This window comes from Pongo pygmaeus, chromosome X (genome assembly GCF_028885625.2).
Source record: "Pongo pygmaeus isolate AG05252 chromosome X, NHGRI_mPonPyg2-v2.0_pri, whole genome shotgun sequence".
NCBI lineage: Eukaryota > Metazoa > Chordata > Mammalia > Primates > Hominidae > Pongo > Pongo pygmaeus.
Window position 1 is genome coordinate 114,979,629 of NC_072396.2, and position 23,603 is coordinate 115,003,231.

The 23,603-nt window shown below is 36.2% G+C and overlaps 1 protein-coding gene across 7 annotated transcripts in view; it reads right to left on the reverse strand.

Moving 5' to 3' along the window:
- The window catches only part of CHRDL1 (chordin like 1), a 226,606-nt gene that overhangs the window by 98,501 nt on the left and 104,502 nt on the right, over positions 1–23,603 (reverse strand). For all 7 annotated transcript variants that reach the window (XM_054473172.1, XM_054473174.2, XM_054473181.2 and 4 more), the window contains one exon: positions 23,427–23,554. In XM_054473172.1, the coding sequence (XP_054329147.1) occupies positions 23,427–23,520 (94 nt within the window). In that variant the 5' untranslated portion in view covers positions 23,521–23,554. The remainder of the gene's footprint in view (positions 1–23,426; positions 23,555–23,603) is intronic.

Consider the following 23,603-nt stretch of genomic DNA (forward strand, 5'->3'; position numbering starts at 1 on the left):
TTCATATGGAAAGGCAAAGAAAGTAGAATAGCCAAAACAATTTTGCAAAAGAAACATGTCAGAGACTTAATATAAAATTACAGTTTTTGGCCGGGTGTAGTGGCTCATGCCTGTAATCCCAGCACTTTGGGAGGCTGAGGCAGGCAAACCACTTGAGGCAAGGAGTTTGAGACTAGCCTGGCCAACCTGGTGAAACTCTGTTTCTACTAAAAATACAAAAATTAGCCAGGCGTGGTGGCACACGCCTGTAATCATAGCTACTCAGGAGGCTGAGGCACGAGAATCGTTTGAAGCTGAGAGGCGGAGGTTGCAGTGAGCCAAGATTGTGCCACTGCACTCCAGCCTGAGCGACAGAGCAAGACTCTGTCTCAAAAGCAAAAAGAACAATAACAACAGACTGACATTTTCAAGACAATGTGGTGTTGGTGAAATGTTAGACAAATAGATCAACAGAATAAAATAGATTCAAAAACTACCCACATATGTGGTCAATTGATTTTCAACAAAGGTGCAAAGGGAATTCAATGGAAAAGGGATAGTACTTTCAACAAATGCTGCCTAAATATTTGGATAGTAATATACAAAACATAAACTAAAATGAACCTTAATCCATATCACAAACTATATATAAAAATAAACTCAAGATGGATTATAGACTTTAAAACCTAATTCTTTAAAACTTATTATTTATTTATTTATTTATTATTATTATTATACTTTAGGTTTTATGGTACATGTGCGCAATGTGCTAAAAGAACAAACAGGAGAATATCTTTGCGATTCTGGTTTAGGCAAAAAGTTTAGAAATGACCAATGTCACAATCCATAAAAGCATCCTATTGTGCTACCAAATACTACATCTTATTCATTCTAACTGTATTTTTGTAGCCACTAAAATTTATTTTCTATTGTTTAGTTTGGATTTGATTTACTCTTCTTTTTCTAGCTTCCCAAGGTGGTAGTCTGTATTATTCAGTTTAAATCTTTCCACTTTTAATATATTAATTCCTTGCTATATATTTCCTTCTAAGCACTGCATTTGCTGCAGCCTGCAAATTTTGATAAGTGGTATTTCCATTTTCTTTTAGCTCAAAATATTTTAAAATTTCTCTTGAGACTTCTTCTTTGACCCATGTGCTATTTAGAAGTGTGGTTTTTAATCTCTAAATAGTTTGGAATTGTACAGCTTTCTGTTACTGATTTCTAGTTTAATTCCAGTATGGTGTAGAAGTATATATTGTAGGGCCAGGCACGGTGGCTCACGCCTGTAATCCCAGCACTTTGGGAGGCCGAGGCGGGCGAATCACGAGGTCAGGAAATCTAGACCATCCTGGCTAACACGGTGAAACCCCGTCTCTACTAAAAATACAAAAAATTAGCCGGGCTTGGTGGCGGGCGCCTGTAGTCCCAGCTACTAGGGAGGCTGAGGCAGGAGAATGGCGTGAACCCAGGAGGCGGAGCTTGCAGTGAGCCGAGATCGCGCCACTGCACTCCACCCTGGGTGACAGTGAGACTCTGTCTCAAAAAAAAAAAAAAAAAGTATAGTATGATTTCTATTATTTTGTGTTTCCTAAGGTATGTTTTATGACCCAGAATATGGTCTATTTTGGCAAATGTTCCATGTGATCTTGAGAAGAATGTATATTCTCATGTTGTTGGATGGAGTATTCTACAGACGTCAGTTAAATCCAGTTGACTGATGATTAAATTGAACTATGTCCTTACTGATTTTCTGCCTGATGGATCTATAAATTACTAATAAAGGGGTATAGAAGCCTCCAGCTATAATAGTTTGTATTTCTCCTTGCATTTCTATCAGTTTTTGCCTCACGTATTTTGATGCTTTGTTAAGTGCAAACACATTAAGGACTGTTATGTTTTCTTGGAGAATATACCCCTTTATTAATATGTAATGCCCCCCATTTTTCCCGGATAATTTTCCTTGTCCTAAAGTCTTCTTTGTCTGAAATTAATATAACAACTCCAACTTTCTCTTGATTAGAGCTAGCACAGTATACATTTTTCCATTCCTTTACTTTTAACCCATCTGTGTCTTTATATTTAAACTAGGTTTCTTTCATTTAGCATAATGTCCTCCAAGTCAATCCATCTTATGGCAATGACAGGATCTCTTCCTTTTGTATAGCTGAAAATATTCTTTGGTATACATCACACTCAGTGAAATAAGCCAGACACACAAAGAAAAATATCACATGATCCCACTTATATGTGGTATCTTTTTTTTTTTTAAAGGTCAACTTCACAGAGATACAGAATAAAACAGTGGTGACTATGATTGGTGTAGGGGTGTGGAAATGGGAGATACAGGTCAAAAAATACAATGCAGCAGATATATAGGATGAACAAGTCTAAAGATCTAATGTGCAGCCTGAGAACCATAGCTAATGATAGTGTATTGTAGTCAGAATTTTTGCTAAATGATTAGATTATAGCAGATCAATTGAACAAAGTGTCTCTTGGATGTATTCAACTGAAGAATTTGTCCCTGGATATTTGTACTAAAACATACTAAAACCAAAAGTCAAAATATATTGGTTAACAGGACATTTTTCTCATATATACAGTAAAATGAACCATCATATTAGTTAACAGGACATTGTTCTGATACATGCAATAAAAGGGAATTGAAAGCATTGTTCCCAAAATAGGCCTTGGCGATTTGCAAGTAATGGCCTAGACCACCAAGCTGCATCAGATGCAGTTCAAAGTAATGCTTGCATACTTTGCAACAGAAATTGTAGTTATCAACCATAATATGGACCGAAATTTCAGTCTCTGTGACTTCCACAGACCATACCAATAGAAGATGGAGCTGCATTTTCAGGGAAATGTTGACTTTTGTGAAAAAACATTCCTTTCAAAAGGAGACCCAAGACACTTGGCAATGTGGTGAGCACATTTCCACGAACAGCCATCTTTACATTTGTATAACATAAGGGTTGGTGACATGAGGAACTTTCAGGAGTCATGGATAACAAATTATGCTGTTTCAAGATGTCAGTAGCTGGTAGGTTTAAAGTGTTGACAATAAGAGGATGCAGTGTATCTTGAAATAAATGTCTATCCATTGGGAGAGGTGAAATAAAAATTTTCTCAAAAATAAAACCACTAAAAAAATAAAATTTGAATTTCGCCTGCAATGATTGGTCACAATTGAGGAATCTGACCCATCACAACTGAGGAATTTGACTTGAAGGGACAAATTGTTCAATTAATATGATTATAACTGCTCTTGTGGGGGAAAATGGATAACCATGTAAGATGAATAAATATACTAATTTGTTTCACTACAGTTACAATTTTTATATATATGTATCTCATAACATCATGTTGTATACCTTAAATGTACACAATAAAATTTATTAGAAATATTTTTTAAAACAAAGTGGTTTCTTATAGATAACACATAGTTGGATTTTGGGGATTTTTAATCCCCTGACAGTCTCTGTCTTTTAATTGGTTTATATAGACCATTCACATTTAAAGTGACTACTGATTTGCTAGTTTAATATTGACCGTATTTGCAATGACTTTCTATTAATTGCCCTAGTTTTTTTGTTATTTTTTTTTTGTCTTCCTTTCTTTTTCTGTCTTCTCTGGTTTTAACTGAACATTTTATATTATTCCATTTTCTCCCTTCTCTGAGCATATCAATTATACTTTGTTTAAGAAAGTTTTTAGTGGCTGCCCTAGAGTTTACAATATACATTTACATTAATCCAAGTCCACTTTTACTTTTAGATAACACTATACCACTGCATGTGTAGCACAGGTATGTTCTAACAGAATTTTCCCAATTCCTCCCTTCCATTCCTTATTACACCTGTCACTCATTCCATTTTCCCATAAGCTACAGACATGTAAGATATCACCGCTATTTTTATTTTGAACAAACTGTCCTTTATTATGTCAATTAAGAAAAAGAAAAATATTTTATTTCACTTATTATTTTGCTAATGTTCTTCCTTTCTTTATGTAGATCTAAGTTTCTGACCTATGTCATTTTTCTTCTTTATGAAGAATTTTTGTTAATAGTTCCTGCAAGGAAGGTCTACTGGTGACAAATTCTCTCACTTTTTGTCTGAGAGTCTTTATTTATCATTTATTTTTGAAAGATAAATTCTCTAAATACAGAATTCCAGATTGGTAGCCTTTTTCTTTCAACAACTTAAATATTTCACTCCTTTATTTCCTTGCTTGCAGTTGCTGAAGAGAAATTTGATGTACCCATAAACTGTGGGGGGAGGGAAAGTATTGTATAAATACTTTAAATGTATTTATGTATTTTTATATGTTAAATTAATACTTAATTTTTTAGAGCAGTCTTATGTTCACAGTAAAATTGGGAGGAAGGTACAGAGATTTCCCATATACCCCCTGTTACCACTGCCACACATGCATAGTGTCCCCAGTTATCAATATCCCCTGCCAGAGAGGTACAATTGTTTCCACTGACAAACCTACACTGACACATCATTATCACTCAAAGTCCACAATTTACATTAAGGTTCACTCTTGGTATTGTACATTCTGTGGGTTTGGAAAAATATATAATGACTTGTATCCACTATTACAGTATCAAAGAGAGCAATTTTACTGCCCTAAAAATATTTTGTGTTCTGCCTATTCATTCCTCTCTCTTCCCTAACCCCTGTCAACTACCGATCTCTTCATTGTCTCCATAGTTTTACCTATTCCAGAATGTCATATAGTTGGAATTATACAGTATGTAGCCTTTTCAGATTGGCTTCTTTCACTTAGTAATATGCATTTACATTTCCTCCATGTTTCTTAATGGCTTGATAGCTCATTTCTTTTTGGCAATGAATAATATTCTATTGCCTGTATTTACCGAAGTTTATTCATCCATTCACCTACTGAAGGACATCTTGGCTGCTTCCAAGTTTTCGTAATTACAAATACAACTGTTATAAACATCTGTGTGCAGGTTTTTGTAGGACATACATTTTAAAATTTGGGATGTAAATATCAAGGAGTGAAACTGCTGGATCATGTGGTAAAAGTATGTTTAGTTTTGTAAGAAACTTCCAAACAGTCATCCAAAGTGGCTGTACCATTTTGCATTCTCATCAGCAATGACTGAAAATTCCTGTTGCTCCACATCCTCACCAGCATTTGGTGTTGTCAGTGTTCTGGATTTTGGCAATTCTATAATAATAGGTGTGTAGTGGTATCTCACTCTTATTTTAATTTGCATTTCCCTGATGACATATGATGTGGAGCATCTTTTCATATGCTTATTTGCCATCTGTATACATTCTTGGGTGAGGTGTCTGCTAAGGTCTTTGGTCCATTTTTAAATAGAGCTGTTTGTGTTCTTATTGTTGAGTTTGAAGAGTTCTTTGTATATTTTGGATAACAGTCCTTTATCAGATATGTCTCTTGCAAATATTTTTCCCAGTCTGTGGCTTTTTATTTTCTTGACAGTGTCGTTTGCAGAGCGGAAATTTTTAATTTATATGAAGTCAAATTTATCAATTCTTTCTTTCTTGGATAGAACCTTTGGTGTTGTATCTAAAAAGTAATTGCCTGGAACAGAATAAGAAGCCCAGAAATAATGTCACAGACCATCTGATCTTCGACAAAGTCAACAAAAACAAGCAATGGAGAAAGGAATCCCTATTCAATACGTAGTGTTAGGATAACTGGCTCGCCATATGCAGAAGACTGAAACTAGACCCCTTCCTTAAACCATGTACAAAAAGTCAACTCAAGATGGGTTAAAGACTTAAATGTAAAACCTAAAACTATAAAAACCCTGGAAGATAACCTAGGAAATGCCATTCTAGAAAAAGGAACTGGCAAAGATTTCATTACAAAGATGCCAGAAGCAACTGCAACAAAAATAAAAATTAGCAAGTGGAATCTAATCAAACTAAAGAGCTTCTGCACAGCAAAAGAAAGCATCCACAGAGTAAACAGATAGCCTACAGAATGGGAGAAAATATTTGCAAACTATGCATCTGACGAAGGTCTAATATCAAGAATCTGTAAGCAACTTAAACAAACTTATAAGCAAAAAACAAATAACCTCATTAAAAAGTAGACAAAGGACATGAATAGACACTTTTCAAAAAACACACATGTAGTCAACAAGCACATAAAAATATGCTCAGTATCACTGATCATTAGAGAAATGCCAATCAAACTCACCATTAGATACCATCTCACACCCATCAGAATGGCTATTACTAAAAAGTCAAAAAATAACAGATGCTGGCAAGTTATGGAGAAAAGGGAAGGTTATACACTGCTGGAGAGGATGTAAAATAGTTCAACCATTGTGGAAAGCAGTGTGGTGATTCCTCAAAGACCTAAAAACAGAACTTCCATTTGACCAAACAATCCCATTATTGGGCATACACCCAAAGGAATATAAATCATTCTACCATAAAGACACATGCGTGCATATGTTCACTGCAGCACTATTCACAATACAAAAGACATAGAATCAATCTAAATGTCCATCAACAGTAGACTGGATAAATAAAATGTGCACATATACACCATGGAATACTATGCGGCTATAAAAAAGAATGAGGTCATGTCCTTTGCAAGAACATGGATGGAGCTGAAGGCCATTATCCTTAGCAACTAATGCAGGAACACAAAACCAAATACTGCATGTTCTGACTTATAAGTGAGAGCTAAATAATGAGGACCAATGGGCAAAAAGAGGAGAACAACAGACACTAGGGCCTACTCGAGGCATGAAGGTGGGAGGAGAGAGAGGATCAGATAAAATACCTATTGAGTACTATGCTTAGTATTTGGGGACAAAATTATCTGTACACCAACCCCCCGTGACACATATTTGTCTGTATTAACAAACCTGCACATGTATCCCTGAACCTAAACTGAAAGTTAAAAAAGCAAGTCATTGCCAAATCCAAGGTTACCTAAATTTTTCTCTTATATTATCCTCTAAGGGTTCTTTAGTTTTGCATTTGACACTCATGTGTGTGTTCCATTTTGAGTAAATGTTGGTGAAGGGTGTGAAATCTATGTCCAGATTTATTTACATTTTGGATATGGATGCCCAGTTGTTCCAGCACCCATTTATTGAAAAGACTATTTTTTCTCCATTGAATTACTTTGTTAAAGATCAGTTGATGATGTTTATTTGGGTCTATTTCTGGGCTCTCTATTACATTCCCTTGATCTATTTTTCTATTACTTTGCCAATATCTCATAACTTTGATTACCATAGCTTAATAGTAAGTCTTGAAGTTGGGTAGTGAGTTTGTTCTCCTTTAATATTGTGTTGGCTGTTCTGGGTTTTGCCTTAACATATACACTTTAGAGTCAGTTTGTTGACATCCACAAAATAACTTGCTGGGATTTTACTGATATTGTATTGCATCTCTTCATCAAGTTGGGAAAAACTGACATCTTGACAATATCGAGTCTTCCTAAACACAAACATGGAGTATCTCTCCATTCTACTTAGTTTTTTATTTCTTTCATCAGAATGTTATAGCTTTCATCATATAGATACTGTACACATTTTGTTGAATTTACACCTGTTTCATTTTAACGACTGCTTATATAAATAATATTGTATTTTTTATTTCAAATTCCACTTGTTAATTGCTGGTAGACAGAAAAGCAATTGACTTTTATATTAACTTTGTATACTTCAACCTTACAATAATCACTTATTAGTAACAGGAGTGTGTTTGTCATTGTTGTTGATTCCTTGGGATTTTCTACGCAGAAAAACATGTCATCTATGAACAAAGGTAATATTGTTTTTTCCTTCCCAATCTGTATACCTTTTATTTCCATTTCCCATCTTACTGCATCTATTGTTGATTTTCAGTTCATTCAGTTTTTTTTCTTTTGACAACAGGAATGACAACCTTCAAGATCACCATTTATCAGACTGGAAACTGGAAGCTCTTTCTGATCTTTTTTTTCCATGGGTTATGTGTATAAAGGTTTCATTACAAAATTAACAGCATATATTATATACATTTTATAAACTACATTATAAATTAACATATCAGAACACTCCTGTGCCATTAAATAGTTTACCCATACCTCATGACTAGTTACATAGTTCTACACCAATACACAGCTGAACCATAATTTATTAACCAATCCCCTATCTTGGGATATTAGATTGTTTCCATTTCTTTCCATTAAATAAATTATGACAAAGATCCTTATATATAAAGTTCTGTTTGCAACATTAAGTATTTTCTTAATGCAAAATCTTAGAAGTAGATTTCTTGGGTCAAATGTTTTGAGTACTTTCAAATTCTTGATTTACATTACCAGACAACCTTCCAGAAAAGCCGCAGTAATTTACTTTCCCATTAGCGGTGAGTGAGAATGCACAGCAATGGAATGTTTAAAGTTTTGGCAACTTGGTTAAGTAAGGGAAAATGGAACCAATATTTCTTTCTTTTTCTTATTGGCAAGGTTGAATATATATTCATTTTAGTAACCATTTTTATTTCCCCTTTTATGATACTATCATCATTGTCAACATAGTTATATTAATCTCTATTTGTGAGCTAAAAGTACGTGCTTAAAATATTTATTAATTGAAAGAAAACAGAACATACTTTTAAGGCAGAATGTTAGTGTTTTTCAGCCAAATCTTAGTAATACATTTTTTTTTTTGGTATAGACACAAATTAAACTTCTGCTCCACAACATTCAAGGACATGGTAAGAAACATTTTAAATATTTTAATAATCCCAGTATATTTAACTGATGAGAGATGATTATGAATTTCCCAAGACTAACATCTAAATAAGGCATCTTTCTCTACCATTTTGGTGAAATGAGAGTTACTGTTTCTGTACAATAAATGTATAGTCTCACTGACAAACACTTAAGTGATTTGCATTTCACATATACAACTTATTTCAACATTTCAGAAAGAATCTGAGTATACATGTGGAAGCAAATCCTACAAGGTGGCTCCTTCAAATGGCATTACTAGGTTAGCATAAATATTCATACTTATATGGGTCTGGGGCCACTAAAACTTGAATGGAGGTAAGCTAAAAGTTACTTTGTAGATTTAAATCCACATTGCAGAGTAAGCTATAACCTGTATATTATGCGTTTGATTCTGAATTATTTTTCTTGCTTAGATTAGCTCAATCAGAGGTTGACATAACATTTACCTATTTAAAATATGAAACTGAATACGTTTTCCTATCAGCTGTATGTTCTGCATGGTTGAATGACCTACCCTTTTCTTACTTGATAAAGAAGAAAGGGGATAATAAAAGATAAAGACCACTGAAAAGACTACTCAAGCACTGAAATAAAACAAGCTATACAAATGTGGGTTTCAAGTTCATTTGCACATTTCTAAAACTCTCTTCCAAACTGTTTAAGATTCTGACTTGCAGTAAAGTCTGTTTCCAAAAGGACAGTATATATTGATGTGATGAGGAAGGTATTTTTAATATATAACTTTCAGGAAAGTTGCTATCTATTCTCTAAAAAATCTTTATGATAGATTATTTCACTGACACTATTAAATGGATCGCTTCAATACATGTGAGTTCACCATTATTCTTGAAAACCACAGATAACCCAACTAACTGATTTCAGCCAATAGATTACATTTTCCCCCAAATTCAGCCTCTAAGGAGTATTATTAGAAAAAGTTTGAAAGCTGAGCCATCTGAATTTTCTGCCCCGAATTTGGCTCAAAGGCTAGGAGGTAGATGATAAGTGTAAAAAGCAGCCAGGGAACCAACTGCAAGAAAAATATAGAGCCAGATGACAATGGTGATAACAATAACAAAAACAACAAGTTATATTTGTTGAGCATTTCCTATGAGGCAGGATCTGCTCTAAGGGTTGTACATATCTGAATTCACTAAATTCTTACAACAACCCTACAAGGTAGGTCTCATTATTGGCCCCATTTTACCACTGAGGGATCAATGGCACAGAGAGGTTTGGTAACTTGCCCAAGTTGACATGACTAATCAAGGTATGGAAATAGAATTAAAACCTATATCTTGTAGCTTTAGAACCAAAGACTATAACCTTTACAGAATTCTGCCTCTCCTGCTACGTAGTTGGTAAGGTGCAGGTCACTGTTTTTAGAACTTGGAAAGTAAAGAGCTTCCACATATTCTTTACTAACCTTTTCTCAAATTACCTTTCTACTATACCTTTTTAACACAGCTTTGATCACCTTTTAAAAATCAATGTTGTTTGTAGTGAAGTCAAGTAATACTCAACAAAGACTATATAAAATAGTGCAGCTGGCAGAGATTATTTTGCATTTTTGTATTTACATCATTGACAACACATAATGTATAAAATAGTGCTCATGCTTTTAAGGGCTTTGAAATCTTGATGGGAAGACAAGATCACCCCAGCTAAAAGTTATTTTTCATTCTCTTTAAACCTAACAGCACTTTCCTCATTTGTTCACGTGGCATTTATCCCACATACCAGTGTCTTCCAAACTATGCTTCTTGAGGATGCAAATATCTTACTCAAACACTAACTGCTGATAGAAACCTGATCTAAAATGAAAACATAATGGTATTTCATCAAGTGTATTGGTCTTATTATCTCGGCAACATGGGATTTGGCTAATTATGACCCAGACAGAAACCTACAACTTCTGGAAGGAGCAAATTTAGGAACTGAAGGCAGACAAGGAGCTGAATAGTCATGCCATTAGTGCTATTAAACAATGCTTCTGCAATTACTGACACTGATATTTTTATAGCACATCAAAAAAGTAAACATTATAATTTTTTTTTCTTTTGAGATGGAGATTTGTTCTTGTTGTCCAGGCTGGAGTGCAATGGCACAATCTTGACTCACTGCAATCTCCGCCTTCCGGGTTCAAGTGATTCTCTTGCCTCAGCCTCCCGAGTAGCTGGGGTTACAGGCACCTGCCACTGTGCCCAGCCTCAGGTGATCCACCCACCTTGCCTCCAAAAGTGCTGGAACATCATAATTTTTAAGACATGTTTGAGCATGGTTGTCCAATATTGAGTGGTTAGCACAATTATACTAATTTCACCATGAACACATTGGACAATCACCAAATTTGAGAAACTATGATAAAGTCAATTTCAGTATATGCTTATAAATTTGAAATTTTAAAAATTGTTGACATTACCAAGGAGAGAATTTAATGAGTTATGCAGTATAATCAATAACACGTAAAACCCCAGTATATCATCTTGGACAAAAAGCACAAATCAGCTCATTTTATTGAAATAAGGATGCCTCGCCAGCTTCCAGGAGATGTGTGCGAGAAAATTAAGGTGATCACTTGCCAATAACAGAGAGATAGAAACTGGAGGATGCATGACTTACTGCTAACTAATGGTGTCTGAGAGTAGAATTTGGTCCCAAAGGAATTCCAACTAACATGTGAGATGGATCTTCAACCTGCAACATCACAGCTATTTTTCAAATGTATCAGCTTGCCCTCATTAGAGGTGGCTATCTCTGCTACTTTAGGGGCCCCTGTTAACAGGAACAATGATGACAAAAAGTAAACAACAACAGATGTGTGTCACTATGCCATCAATGTTTTGCCAATCATTACTGACTAGCTCCCAGGATTAGGCAAAGGTCAGTAACTTCACCACCAGTCCAAAATCAAGAAGACATTCCCGAGAACTGTTTTTGATAAGAGTTATTACTGTAGACACATTGTCATGTCAGTATTACAATAATATTTATTCTACTATAATACGTGGTCAGTGGAAAAAAAGATGAATCTCTGCTATTCATTATATGAGTGGACACATCAAGTAAACAAATTCCTTTTTAATTATTTTTTTTCTTTAAAAGGCTACTAGAAGAGTGAATAAAAAATAAAGGCATAAGTACGTCTCTTCTGTCATTTATCAAACTTGAAGCAGAATGTAGGAAGGGCAAGATGTAGTAGTTAAGGGGAAAACGTTTCTTATTTCTCTGACAATTGGGTTTCTAGAGTTGAAGACTCTGTGCCATATTTTCTCAGGACTTTAAGACTTCATTTCCAGCCTGCAGACGCCAGAGAAAAAAAGAAAGTCATGAAGAAGCAAAATTCTCCGTCCTGTGTATGCAGCTTTTTCCTTCATTCAGAAGTTAATTATCTTTTTCCTACTTGCTGGATCACCTGCCCAAAATTATATACTGAGTGTTTTTTGTTTGAGATGGAGTCTTGCTCTGTCGCCCAGGCTGGAGTGCAGTGGCACAATCTCAGCTCACTGCAACCTCCGCCTCCTGGGTTCAAGTGATTCTCCTGCCTCAGCCTCCCGAGTAGCTGAGATTACAGGCACCCGCCACTATGCCCACCTAAATTTTTTGTATTTTTAGTAGGGACGGGGTTTCACCATGTTGGCCAGGCTGGTCTCCAACTCCTGACCTCGTGATTCACCCGCCTGGGCCTCCCACAGCATGGCCCTCTCACTACTTGCTTTGTGGTTATTTTACTTTCCTATTAGCAGGTGGGCAAACCCATCGAAAAGAAAAGGGTCCATAGTTCAAAGAGGTTTGGCAGTCAAGCAAGGTGACACCATTAAGATGAGAACTGGAGATTTTCCATGAAATTTCAATTTATTGTGCCCTTCTATCTTTCATTAGCATAAACAACTGGGAGTTGATGATATTCTCATTAGTCTTTACTATGAGGCCATGAGGAGATCCTTTTACAGAAAGGCTGCTAAGCTGATGAAACCTGACCTGAATATTTTTTCAGGCTAATATCATCTCTTCCATGTCATATGGCATAGGACTTTGGGCAAAAATAAAAACGCCTGTTCAAAAAACCAAATTGTTCTTCCTATCAGCACTTTAGCGGTGCAAATCTCTGTGAAGGAAGACTTTCTGTTTGATCAGGAATACTTTTGTTCCCTTTGGTAAAGAATAAAAGTTGAGCTCTTGAACTTTTCACAATAGAATCAAATTTGCATATCCTGCAACTCATGTCTAAACCGCCCAGCTTTCACTTACAGACAACATGGGATATATCTTTACTACAGGTGCATTTTAGAGACTTCAATTGTGAATTGATCTTAAGTGAAACAACTCAAAAACAAAAAGCCAAATACTGCATGTTCTCACTTACAAGTGGAAGCTAAATAATGTGTATATATGGACATACATTTTGGAAAAATAGACACAGGAGATGTGGAAAGGTGGGAGGGTAGGAGAAGTGTGGGGAATGAGGAATTACCTATTGGATACAATGTACACAATTCGGGTGATGGCTACACTAAAAGCTCAGACTTCGCCACTATGCAGAATATTCTTGTAACAAAACCGCACTTGTATCCCCTAAGTTTATATAAATAAATAAGCAAACCCTGATCCATACTGTCTAAAAAGTGCTTCAGTTTTGTAAACTAATATATTTGTATAACTGAGCTTAGAAAAAAAGACTACAAGTGTGTATATATATATATATATATATATCAATTAACTATGGTTATCCATACATGTTGTGATTACTGACCATTTTTGTTTTCCTTATATTTTTATGTATCTTTTGAATGTTTAACAATGAGCATCTATTTTAAAATCAGAAACAAATCATGTTAATAGAAGGCTTGCTTAGGGCATCTGTTAGTTGACAATCCAGTCTAGTAGACATATTAAACATCTATTTAACATTTCCATGTTCTATTCTCCAATTTAGATCATTCAAAGGGAAAGTACCTGGAATGCATTTCCTTACTGCTTATAGAAAGTCCTTTATTGAATTATAATTTAATATTTGTCTTCTTCCTTTACAGAGTGTCAGTAAAGAAATGTCAAACAGACAATTCTTTTTTCTATGAAACCAAGGTTACCCAGAATGTGCCTTATTCAAACATCCCATGATCAATACTGCTTGAGTGGGTTAGAGGTGGGAATAACCTCTGTAGATGAAACTGTAAATTTTCTCTTGACAACAAACCCAAAGTTTCTCTTTTCATCCTTTTGGGAGGCATAAGCCAAATTTACAGTATAAATGCTATAATCTACTAAACCAAATGTTAAAAACATCTATTCCTTCTATTTTCTTCAGATGATCTCTATTTTATTTCATCTTTAAAAACATTATCTTGCCCCTATTCTTTCACCTCTAATGTGGACCTAATCTTTCTAGAAGCAGACAGGCTATAAATCTTAAATGGATAAAATATTCTTTGCAATTACCTTGTGACAATATTAAACATCTATATGGTTTGCTCCAAGTACACAAAACCAGGGCCTTCGTTTCCCTCGTTCCACCTCCCCAGCCCCTATACTATTCTCCTTTAGTTTTCAGTCCTGAAGGCAAGAATTCTTTTCAATTTGTAAGTAGTGAATCTTGACTTCATAGAACATGAATAATTCAACCAATACCACACGGCAAACAAGAGAAGACTGACCGGAAACCAGGTCTCTTGACTTTAAGCACAGTCCTCTTTCCATTAAACTATGAAGACATTGCAATCCTACTGAGAAGTCAGGGAAATATAAGAAGCATAGAGAGTGGGGTGTTAAAGTCTCCCATTATTATTGTGTGGGAGTCTAAGTCTCTTTGTAGGTCACTCAGGAATTGCTTTATGAATCTGGGTACTCAACAGAATATACATTTTTTTCAGCACCACATCACACCTATTCCAAAATTGACCACATAGTTGGAAGTAAAGCTCTCCTCAGCAAATGTAAAAGATCAGAAATTATAACAAACTATCTCTCAGACCACCGTGCAATCAAACTAGAACTCAGGATTAAGAAACTCACTCAAAACCGCTCAACTACGTGGAAATTGAACAACCTGCTCCTGAATGACTACTGGGTACATAACGAAATGAAGGCAGAAATAAAGATGTTCTTTGAAACCAACGAGAACAAAGACACAACATACCAGAATCTCTGGGACACATTCAAAGCACTGTGTAGAGGGAAATTTATAGCACTAAATGCCCACAAGACAAAGCAGGAAAGATCCAAAATTGACACCCTAACATCACAATTAAAAGAACTAGAAAAGCAAGAGCAAACACATTCAAAAGCTAGCAGAAGGCAAGAAATAACTAAAATCAGAGCAGAACTGAAGGAAATAGAGACACAAAAAACCCTTCAAAAAATCAATGAATCCAGGAGCTGGTTTTTTGAAAGGATCAACAAAATTGATAGACCACTAGCAAGATTAATAAAGAAGAAAAGAGAGAAGAATCGAATAGACGCAATAAAAAATGATAAAGGGGATATCACCACTGATCCCACAGAAATACAAACTTCCATCAGAGAATACTACAAACACCTGTATGCAAATAAACTAGAAAATCTAGAAGAAATGGATAAATTCCTCGACACATACACCCTCCCAAGACTAAACCAGGAAGAAGTTGAATCTCTGAATAGACCAATAATAGGCTCTGAAATTGTGGCAATAATCAATAGCTTACCAACCAAAAAGAGTCCAGGACCAGATGGATTCACAGCCGAATTCTACCAGAGGTAGAAGGAGGAACTGGTACCATTCCCTCTGAAACTATTCCAATCAATAGAAAAAGAGGGAATCCTCCCTAACTCATTTTATGAGGCCAGCATCATCCTGATACCAAAGCCGGGCAGAGACACAACCAAAAAAGAGAATTTTAGACCAATATCCTTGATGAACATTGATGCAAAAATCATCAATAAAATACTGGCAAACCGAATCCAGCAGCACATCAAAAAGCTTATCCACCATGATCAAGTGGGCTTCAACCCTGGGATGCAAGGCTGGTTCAATATACGCAAATCAATAAATGTAATCCAGCATATAAACAGAAACAAAGACAAAAACCACATGATTATCTCAATAGATGAAGAAAAGGCCTTTGACAAAATTCAACAATCCTTCATGCTAAAAACTCTCAATAAATTAGGTATTGATGGGACGTATCTCAAAATAATAAGAGCTATCTATGACAAACCCACAGCCAATATCATACTGAACAGGCAAAAACTGGAAGCATTCCCTTTGAAAACTGGCACAAGGCAGGGATGCCCTCTCTCACCACTCCTATTCAACATAGTGTTGGAAGTTCTGGCCAGGGCAATTAGGCAGGAGAAGGAAATAAAGGGTATTCAGTTAGGAAAAGAGGAAGTCAAATTGTCCCTGTTTGCAGATGACATGATTGTATATCTAGAAAACCCCATTGTCTCAGCCCAAAATCTCCTTAAGCTGATAAGCAACTTCAGCAAAGTCTCAGGATACAAAATCCATGTACAAAAATCACAAGCATTCTTATACACCAATAACAGACAAACAGAAAGCCAAATCATGAGTGAACTCCCATTCACAATTGCTTCAAAGAGAATAAAATACCTAGGAATCCAACTTACAAGGGATGTGAAGGACCTCTTCAAGGAGAACTACAAACCACTGCTCAATGAAATAAAAGAGGATACAAACAAATGGAAGAACATTCCATGCTTATGGGTAGGAAGAATCAATATCATGAAAATGGCCATACTGCCCAAGGTAATTTATAGATTCAATACCATCCCCATCAAGTTACCGATGACTTTCTTCACAGAATTGGAAAAAACTACTTTAAAGTTCATATGGAACAAAAAAAGAGCCCACATCACCAAGTCAATCCTAAGCCAAAAGAACAAAGCTGGAGGCATCACGCTACTTGACTTCAAACTATACTACAAGGCTACAGTAACCAAAACAGCATGGTACTGGTACCAAAACAGAGATACAGATCAATGGAACAGAACAGAGCCCTCAGAAATAACGCTGCATATCTACAACTATCTGATCTTTGACAAACCTGAGAAAAACAAGCAATGGGGAAAGGATTCCCTATTTAATAAATGGTGCTGGGAAAACTGGCTAGCCATGTGGAGGAAGCTGAAACTGGATCCCTTCCTTATACCTTATACAAAAATTAATTCAAGATGGATTAAAGACTTACATGTTAGACCTAAAACCATAAAAACCCTAGAAGAAAACCTAGGCATTACCATTCAGGACATAGGCATGGGCAAGGACTTCATGTCTAAAACACCAAAAGCAATGGCAACAAAAGCCAAAATTGACAAATGGGATCTAATTAAACTAAAGAGCTTCTGCACAGCAAAAGAAACTACCATCAGAGTGAACAGGCAACCTACAAAATGGGAGAAAATTTTCACAACCTACTCATCTGACAAAGGGCTAATATCCAGAATCTACAATGAACTCAAATTTACAAGAAAAAAACAACCCCATCAAAAAGTGGGAAAAGGATATGAACAGACACTTCTCAAAAGAAGACATTTATGCAGCCAAAAAACACATGAAAAAATGCTCACCATCACTGGCTATCAGAGAAATGCAAATCAAAACCACAGTGAGATATCATCTCACACCAGTTAGAATGGCAATCATTAAAAAGTCAGGAAACAGGTGCTGGAGAGGATGTGGAGAAATAGGAACACTTTTACACTGTTGGTGGGACTGTAAACTAGTTCAACCATTGTGGAAGTCGGTGTGGCGATTCCTCAGGGATCTAGAACTAGAAATACCATTCGACCCAGCCATCCCATTACTGGGTATATACCCAATGGACTATAAATCATGCTGCTATAAAGACACATGCACACGTATATCTATTGCGGCACTATTCACAATAGCAAAGACTTGGAACCAAGCCAAATGTCCAACAATGATAGACTGGATTAAGAAAATGTGGCACATATACACCATGGAATACTATGCAGCCATAAAAAATGATGAGTTCATGTCCTTTGTAGGGACATGGATGAAACTGGAAATCATCATTCTCAGTAAACTAGCGCAAGGACAAAAAACCAAACACCGCATGTTCTCACTTATAGATGGGAATTGAACAATGAGAACACATGGACGCAGGAAGGGGAACATCACACTCTGGGGACTGTTGTGGGGTGGGGGGAGGGGGGAGGGATAGCTTTAGGAGATATACCTAATGCTAAATGACGAGTTAATGGGTGCAGCACACCAGCATGGCACATGTATACATATGTAACTAACCTGCACATTGTGCACATGTACCCTAAAACTTAAAGTATAATAATAATAAAAGAAAAAAAAAAGAAGCATAGACATAGAGGCACATACTTTTAACCTTCCTCACAACTTTCCTTTGGGTTAGCAAATGTAGGTTCTGGAAAAATTTTTAGTCCTTGTCTCAGTCTTTTAACTCCCAAATAGTATACCGTCCCTCTTAGGAATTTGGGTTAGAAAATTTTTATTCATTTACTTGGATCATCTCTTATGTGCTAAGTGGCTGCCATGTATAAAGGACTGGGCTTCTATTCAAGACAATGAACTGACTTCTTCAAAGAATTCCAGGAGGCAAATGGGTATAGTGAACAGAACACTTAATTCGGAGACCTGGGTTTTGGTTCTGCCTCTGGCTGGTACTTGCTGCTTGTCCTTGAACAAAGTCACTTGATTTCATTGAGTTTCAAGTTTCTCACTTTATAAGGGGATAATATCTTTGGCTTGTAAGAGAGTTGCTCTAATAGCAACCACTTATGAAAAACTTACTACGTGCCAGCCACTATGCAAAGCACTTGGTGTACACAGTCTCGTTTCTTCTTCAAATGACAATGCTCACGCTCATTACGCTATTATTTCCCCCACCGTAGTGATAAGAAAACTAAAGCTGGAGAGTTTAGGTAACATTCCCAAGGTACATAAGTAAGTCAAGGAGCTAGGGATTGGATCTAGGCTAACTACAGAGCCTCCATGACAAAACCTACTGCCCCCTCACCAAAATAAAAAACAATAAAGAGTATACTTTGAAAAGCATTAAGCTATCTAATTTTAAGTATTCCTTTCTTCTAATTCCACTTAATTGAACTTCTAAGATGTGAACAGGTCCACTCATTTGCTTGTTCAATAATCACCTCAAATGTCCAAGGGAGAATCTGGAGGAGGAAAACCCATGCCTTCCTGGCTGGCTCTCACAATAGACAGAGAAGTTCTAAGTGGGCTTCACATGTTTCAAACTTTCTAAGTATCTTCTTCCTTCCCTTCAATCTTTTGGTGGCTTGCCTGTCCTGAGAAGTCCAGAGGCCCACTTTTAGCCAAATCTGAATGTTGGAAGCTTTTCTCTTGAGGAGAAAAATAAGTGACAATCTAGCTCCTTGAAGATCCAGTTAACTATCTTGTAAAGCAGGAGTGGACTCCATGAAATACATGAACAATTTCTCTCTCCAGAACCTTTGCCAGACTTGGCACAGGCTGGCCTATTAGAAATACATAATTGAATATTCTTAACAACTCAATTCTTCAACCTCACTTTGATCAATAGTTCATTACCTAAGTTAGATCTGCCAAAGGGGCAAACTCTTCAGCCCATTTGTCCCATATTTGCATGAATATTATGCTGTGAATGTTACGCTCCTTTGAATTTCAAAAGAGTTTCCTGGCCCCATTGACTACAACTTTAACAACAGAGCATAATGGAGTTATACAGAAGGACCTTTTCCCAGCTAAAGACCTCAAACCTTGCTGATGCCGAACAGTAACAAACTTTTATGTAAGCAACAAATGGCTCATTCATCCATTGCAATGCACTATCAGTATTTTTGGGTTTCCTGAGCCTGTCTTCTCTCTTATAAGAGAAATTGTAACTATGGCTAATTAGCTACCAGCAAGTGGCAGCACCCACCTTCACCATTCCTTGTGATGAGCTTTCCACAAACAAAGCATTTTTTCCACACCTCTTCAGATTTCTGAATCAATTGAGTGAGCATCTTTGACCATAATGGCATCCCCCGTCATTCCCCCCTGATGCCCCAAATAGGAGAGCAAACAGGCTACAAAACACATTCCTTGACCTAAAAGCTTATATTCTAACCAGCCCCTGCAAGATAAAAAACTTTGCCTTCTTTTGGTAAAATGGTGTCAGACAAGGAGAGACGTGAAGGGTTTATGTCCCAGGCCTACTCTTACCCATTTTCTGAAGTTTTTCCAGTTGCTTTCCTTTTTAATTTTAGAAAACCTCTCTATTTCTTCATCTACTCACATACCAACTTGTCTCTAGAAATGCACAGTAAAAATATGGGAAATAAGATGTACTTTTACTTTAAAAAGAGCTTTTCTCCTGTTTTAAAAGTGAAACTTGCCAATTGTGGAAATTTTGGAATAGACAGAAGCATAAAAGTGAGCAAAAATAACATTCATAAACCTACCATCCAGAGATTTAAAAAAAATTAGTTCCCCATTGCATACCATACGGGAATATAAATTTCAGATGGAATAGAGAAGTATGGGTAAAACATAAAATTATGGCAGCAGTAGAAGAAAATATAAAAATATAGGGTGAGAAAGACCTTCCTAGAAATAAGAAATCCAGAAGCCATACAGAAAATGAATGACAGATCAGACTACGTAAAATTTTGAAACTTCTATATGGGAAAAATACAACTTAAAGATGAAAACAAGTGGCATATCAAAAATAATATTTAAAATATAAAAGGTTAATAAGTAAGTTTTTAACAAATAAATATCACAAGCAACCAAACTAAAAAATAGACAATTCACTGAAGATATAAAATTGAACTAGTACATAATTGAAAAGATGCTGCAGAAACAGAAAAATACCAAGCAAAACTGACAGATTATTTCTCCTATTAAAATGGCCCCGAAATACAAAGATTGATTATAATCTTGGTGAAGGAATTAGAAATGGACTTTCATACATAGATGGTGGGAGCATAAATTAATACAACTTATATGAAGGGCAATTGGACAGTACTTATCAAGATTAAAACTGAACATGCACTTCGACTATTTCTCACAAATACTTGAATAAGTGCCTAAAGATGTTCATAAATGCCTTACTTTTAATAGCAAAAACCAGAAACAACCTCAATATCTACAAATATAGACTGGTTAAATAAACCAATGCAAACTTATGCAACTGCAAACCATGCAAGCATTAGAAAGAATATGGCACTATTACACTGCAACGTATTGACATGGAAGGATGTCCTACACACATTATTGAGCAAAAGCAAATCACAGAAAAGTGTATATAATATCCTATTTTTGTAAAACAAAATATCATACAGACATGTATATATAATTTTATAAAACAAAGAAAGTAGTTTGGAAGATCACACAGCAAACCACTAATAATGGTTATCCCAGGAGAGTGGAATGAGAGTTTAGGGACACATGTTCCACATGAAGCTCAGATGCTTTCATGTTGTTTTGTATAATAAGCATACATATTAATTTTATAATTTAAAAAACTTAAAAATAAGTTAACAAGCATTTCCCAGGGCCACCAAATTTTCAATAAACAGTGTTTTTAATGGTAGCATTACATTGCATTACCTGGATCATTTTTGTAACTATTTATCTATGAACTGACATTTCCACTGCTTCTGACTTCTCACTGTTAGAGCTGCAATATAAATCTCTGTGAATGCATATTGTGTGTGTTTGTGTATGTGTATGCATATATCAAGACAACAAACATAGGACATATGCTTTGAGGTTTTCCCTTTAGCAGAGATGATTTTGCATGTCTTCAGAATAGTTAGCTTGGGCATGGACACACATAATGATGCTCAGTGGCTCATTAAGGGAAGGACCATGACCTCAGCCTCATCATCTGACAATAAGCCTGAAACACTGGACCAGATCTGGTGCCCTAGGCCATCTGTTACATAATCACTTTGGCACCAATTGAATATCAAAAGGGCTTGGGACAAATTCATAAGCACAAGGAAATATTAGAAAGTAGTAGATTTGGGTTTGTAATTTTTTTAAGTCACATCTTTCTTTGTCTAAGTTTCATGGACAATATTATTCAATTCTTCATAAATATGAAAGGCTTTCCATAAGAGATGGTCTTCTGAGAGTTACAAGCTTTCCCCATGAGGTCATCATTAACAGGCTATAAGGGAAGTTTCTCTCTAAGACAGGAAGATTTTTTTGTATAAATTTAAGGGGTACAAGTGCAGTTTTGTTACATGGATATATCGCATAAAGTCTGGACTTTAAGTGTAACCATCACCCAAATAATGTACGTTGTACTTCATCCCTAAGCCCAGCTAATTGTGAGCTGAGCTGAGAATGCATGGATGCTTCTGTCACATCCACTTAAATCAAGGAAGGCTTCTGGAAGAGGAGGATTCTGAGATGAACTATATTCCAGTGGAAGAAGAAGGAAGCAATTTGAGGGATACAAGAGTAGAGGCTGATCCAAGATTCCTTGCTGAGATCATGCCCCACTAAACTTCCTTTTGTGTCCCAATCATACTAGATATCACCATAGACTGCTCATGCTCAAAAGCGTAATCAAAAACACTATTAAACACTATTTCTCCCAGGAAGAAGACTACATTTACTATGAAAATTGTAGTGGGACAGAAACACACTTAAGGATGGAATAGGCTTGGCACTGTTCTCCTTGTCAGCAAGCCTTCTGCCTGATCTATTTAACTTATGTGATAAAAGAGATAAAGGTTTAAGTGATGGGCTTCAGATGCTGCTTCAGTTCCTACCAAGAATATTTTCACAGCTCCTTCTCATGAATAAGTTCAGCGGAGCAGAGAATGCCCCTCTTGGACCAATTCCATTTTGTGCTTCTTTTGATGCTGTCAAAAAGGGGAACTAGAGCTTAGTCTTTTCCTTCAAATTTAGAGCAAGCATCTACCTCAGAGGTGGCTGCAAGTGGCCCAAAGAAGGTAAGACCCACATTGTGCAAAGGCAGCAAGAACGGAGATGTCGACCGTTACTCATAAATCTCCTAAACGTGGCAGCAAGGAGGGTTAATTATCCCCCCCTCACCCCCACTTCCTGCCACTCTCTGCTTTCTCCAATGTGTTAGCCCATTACACGGATCGCTGACTTTCTAGAAATATTCCCTGGCTTTGCGGGGATGTTCTTTTCAATAAATGGCATCCAATTTGCTAACGGTCCCTGGAATCTCAATTTCCTCAAAAGATTTTTCATCTGAGCCCAGTTCATAGGAAGGTTTCATCCTTCCTCGTTTTTCGGCATAAGGGAATAGGCAAAGCCTGCTTTTCTTTTTCTTTTCTGTGTCATTATTTTTCATAAACTGAAAGCCTTTGCTGAAGAGTCTGAAATTTGGGAAAATTCCAGCTCATCTGTCAGATATTTCTAGAGTTACATAAAATGTAATGAGATTTGTATAGTTTAGAACAGGGAAAAGAAAATAAGCTAATGTGTCATATGTTCTATGAGACAAAGACTACATGATAATCAGAAAAACAGCCCCAAATTTAGTTGGCCTGATTCAAAGCTCTCATTCTTTTATCAATTCATGCATAAACCAGTAATATTCACTTGCTTCTCTTAGAATAATGGCACGGCCACATTTGGGCTAAATCACAATTGCTACAGATTATAGCCACATTTTCAAAGAAATTATAAAAAGTGTATTATTTTCCAAATGCAAGACACTTACGTTTTACTTGCTCTGTTTTGCCTCCTTCTAGCAAAAGAAAGAACAACAAGGAAAAGATGTATTTCATGCCTCCCATTTTCCACTTTTTTCTCATTTGGACCACTGCAAAAGGTGACAGAACCTTCAAGCTGTTGGGAAGAAAGCAGAAAAAAGACTTAACACAGATCTTCTGGAACT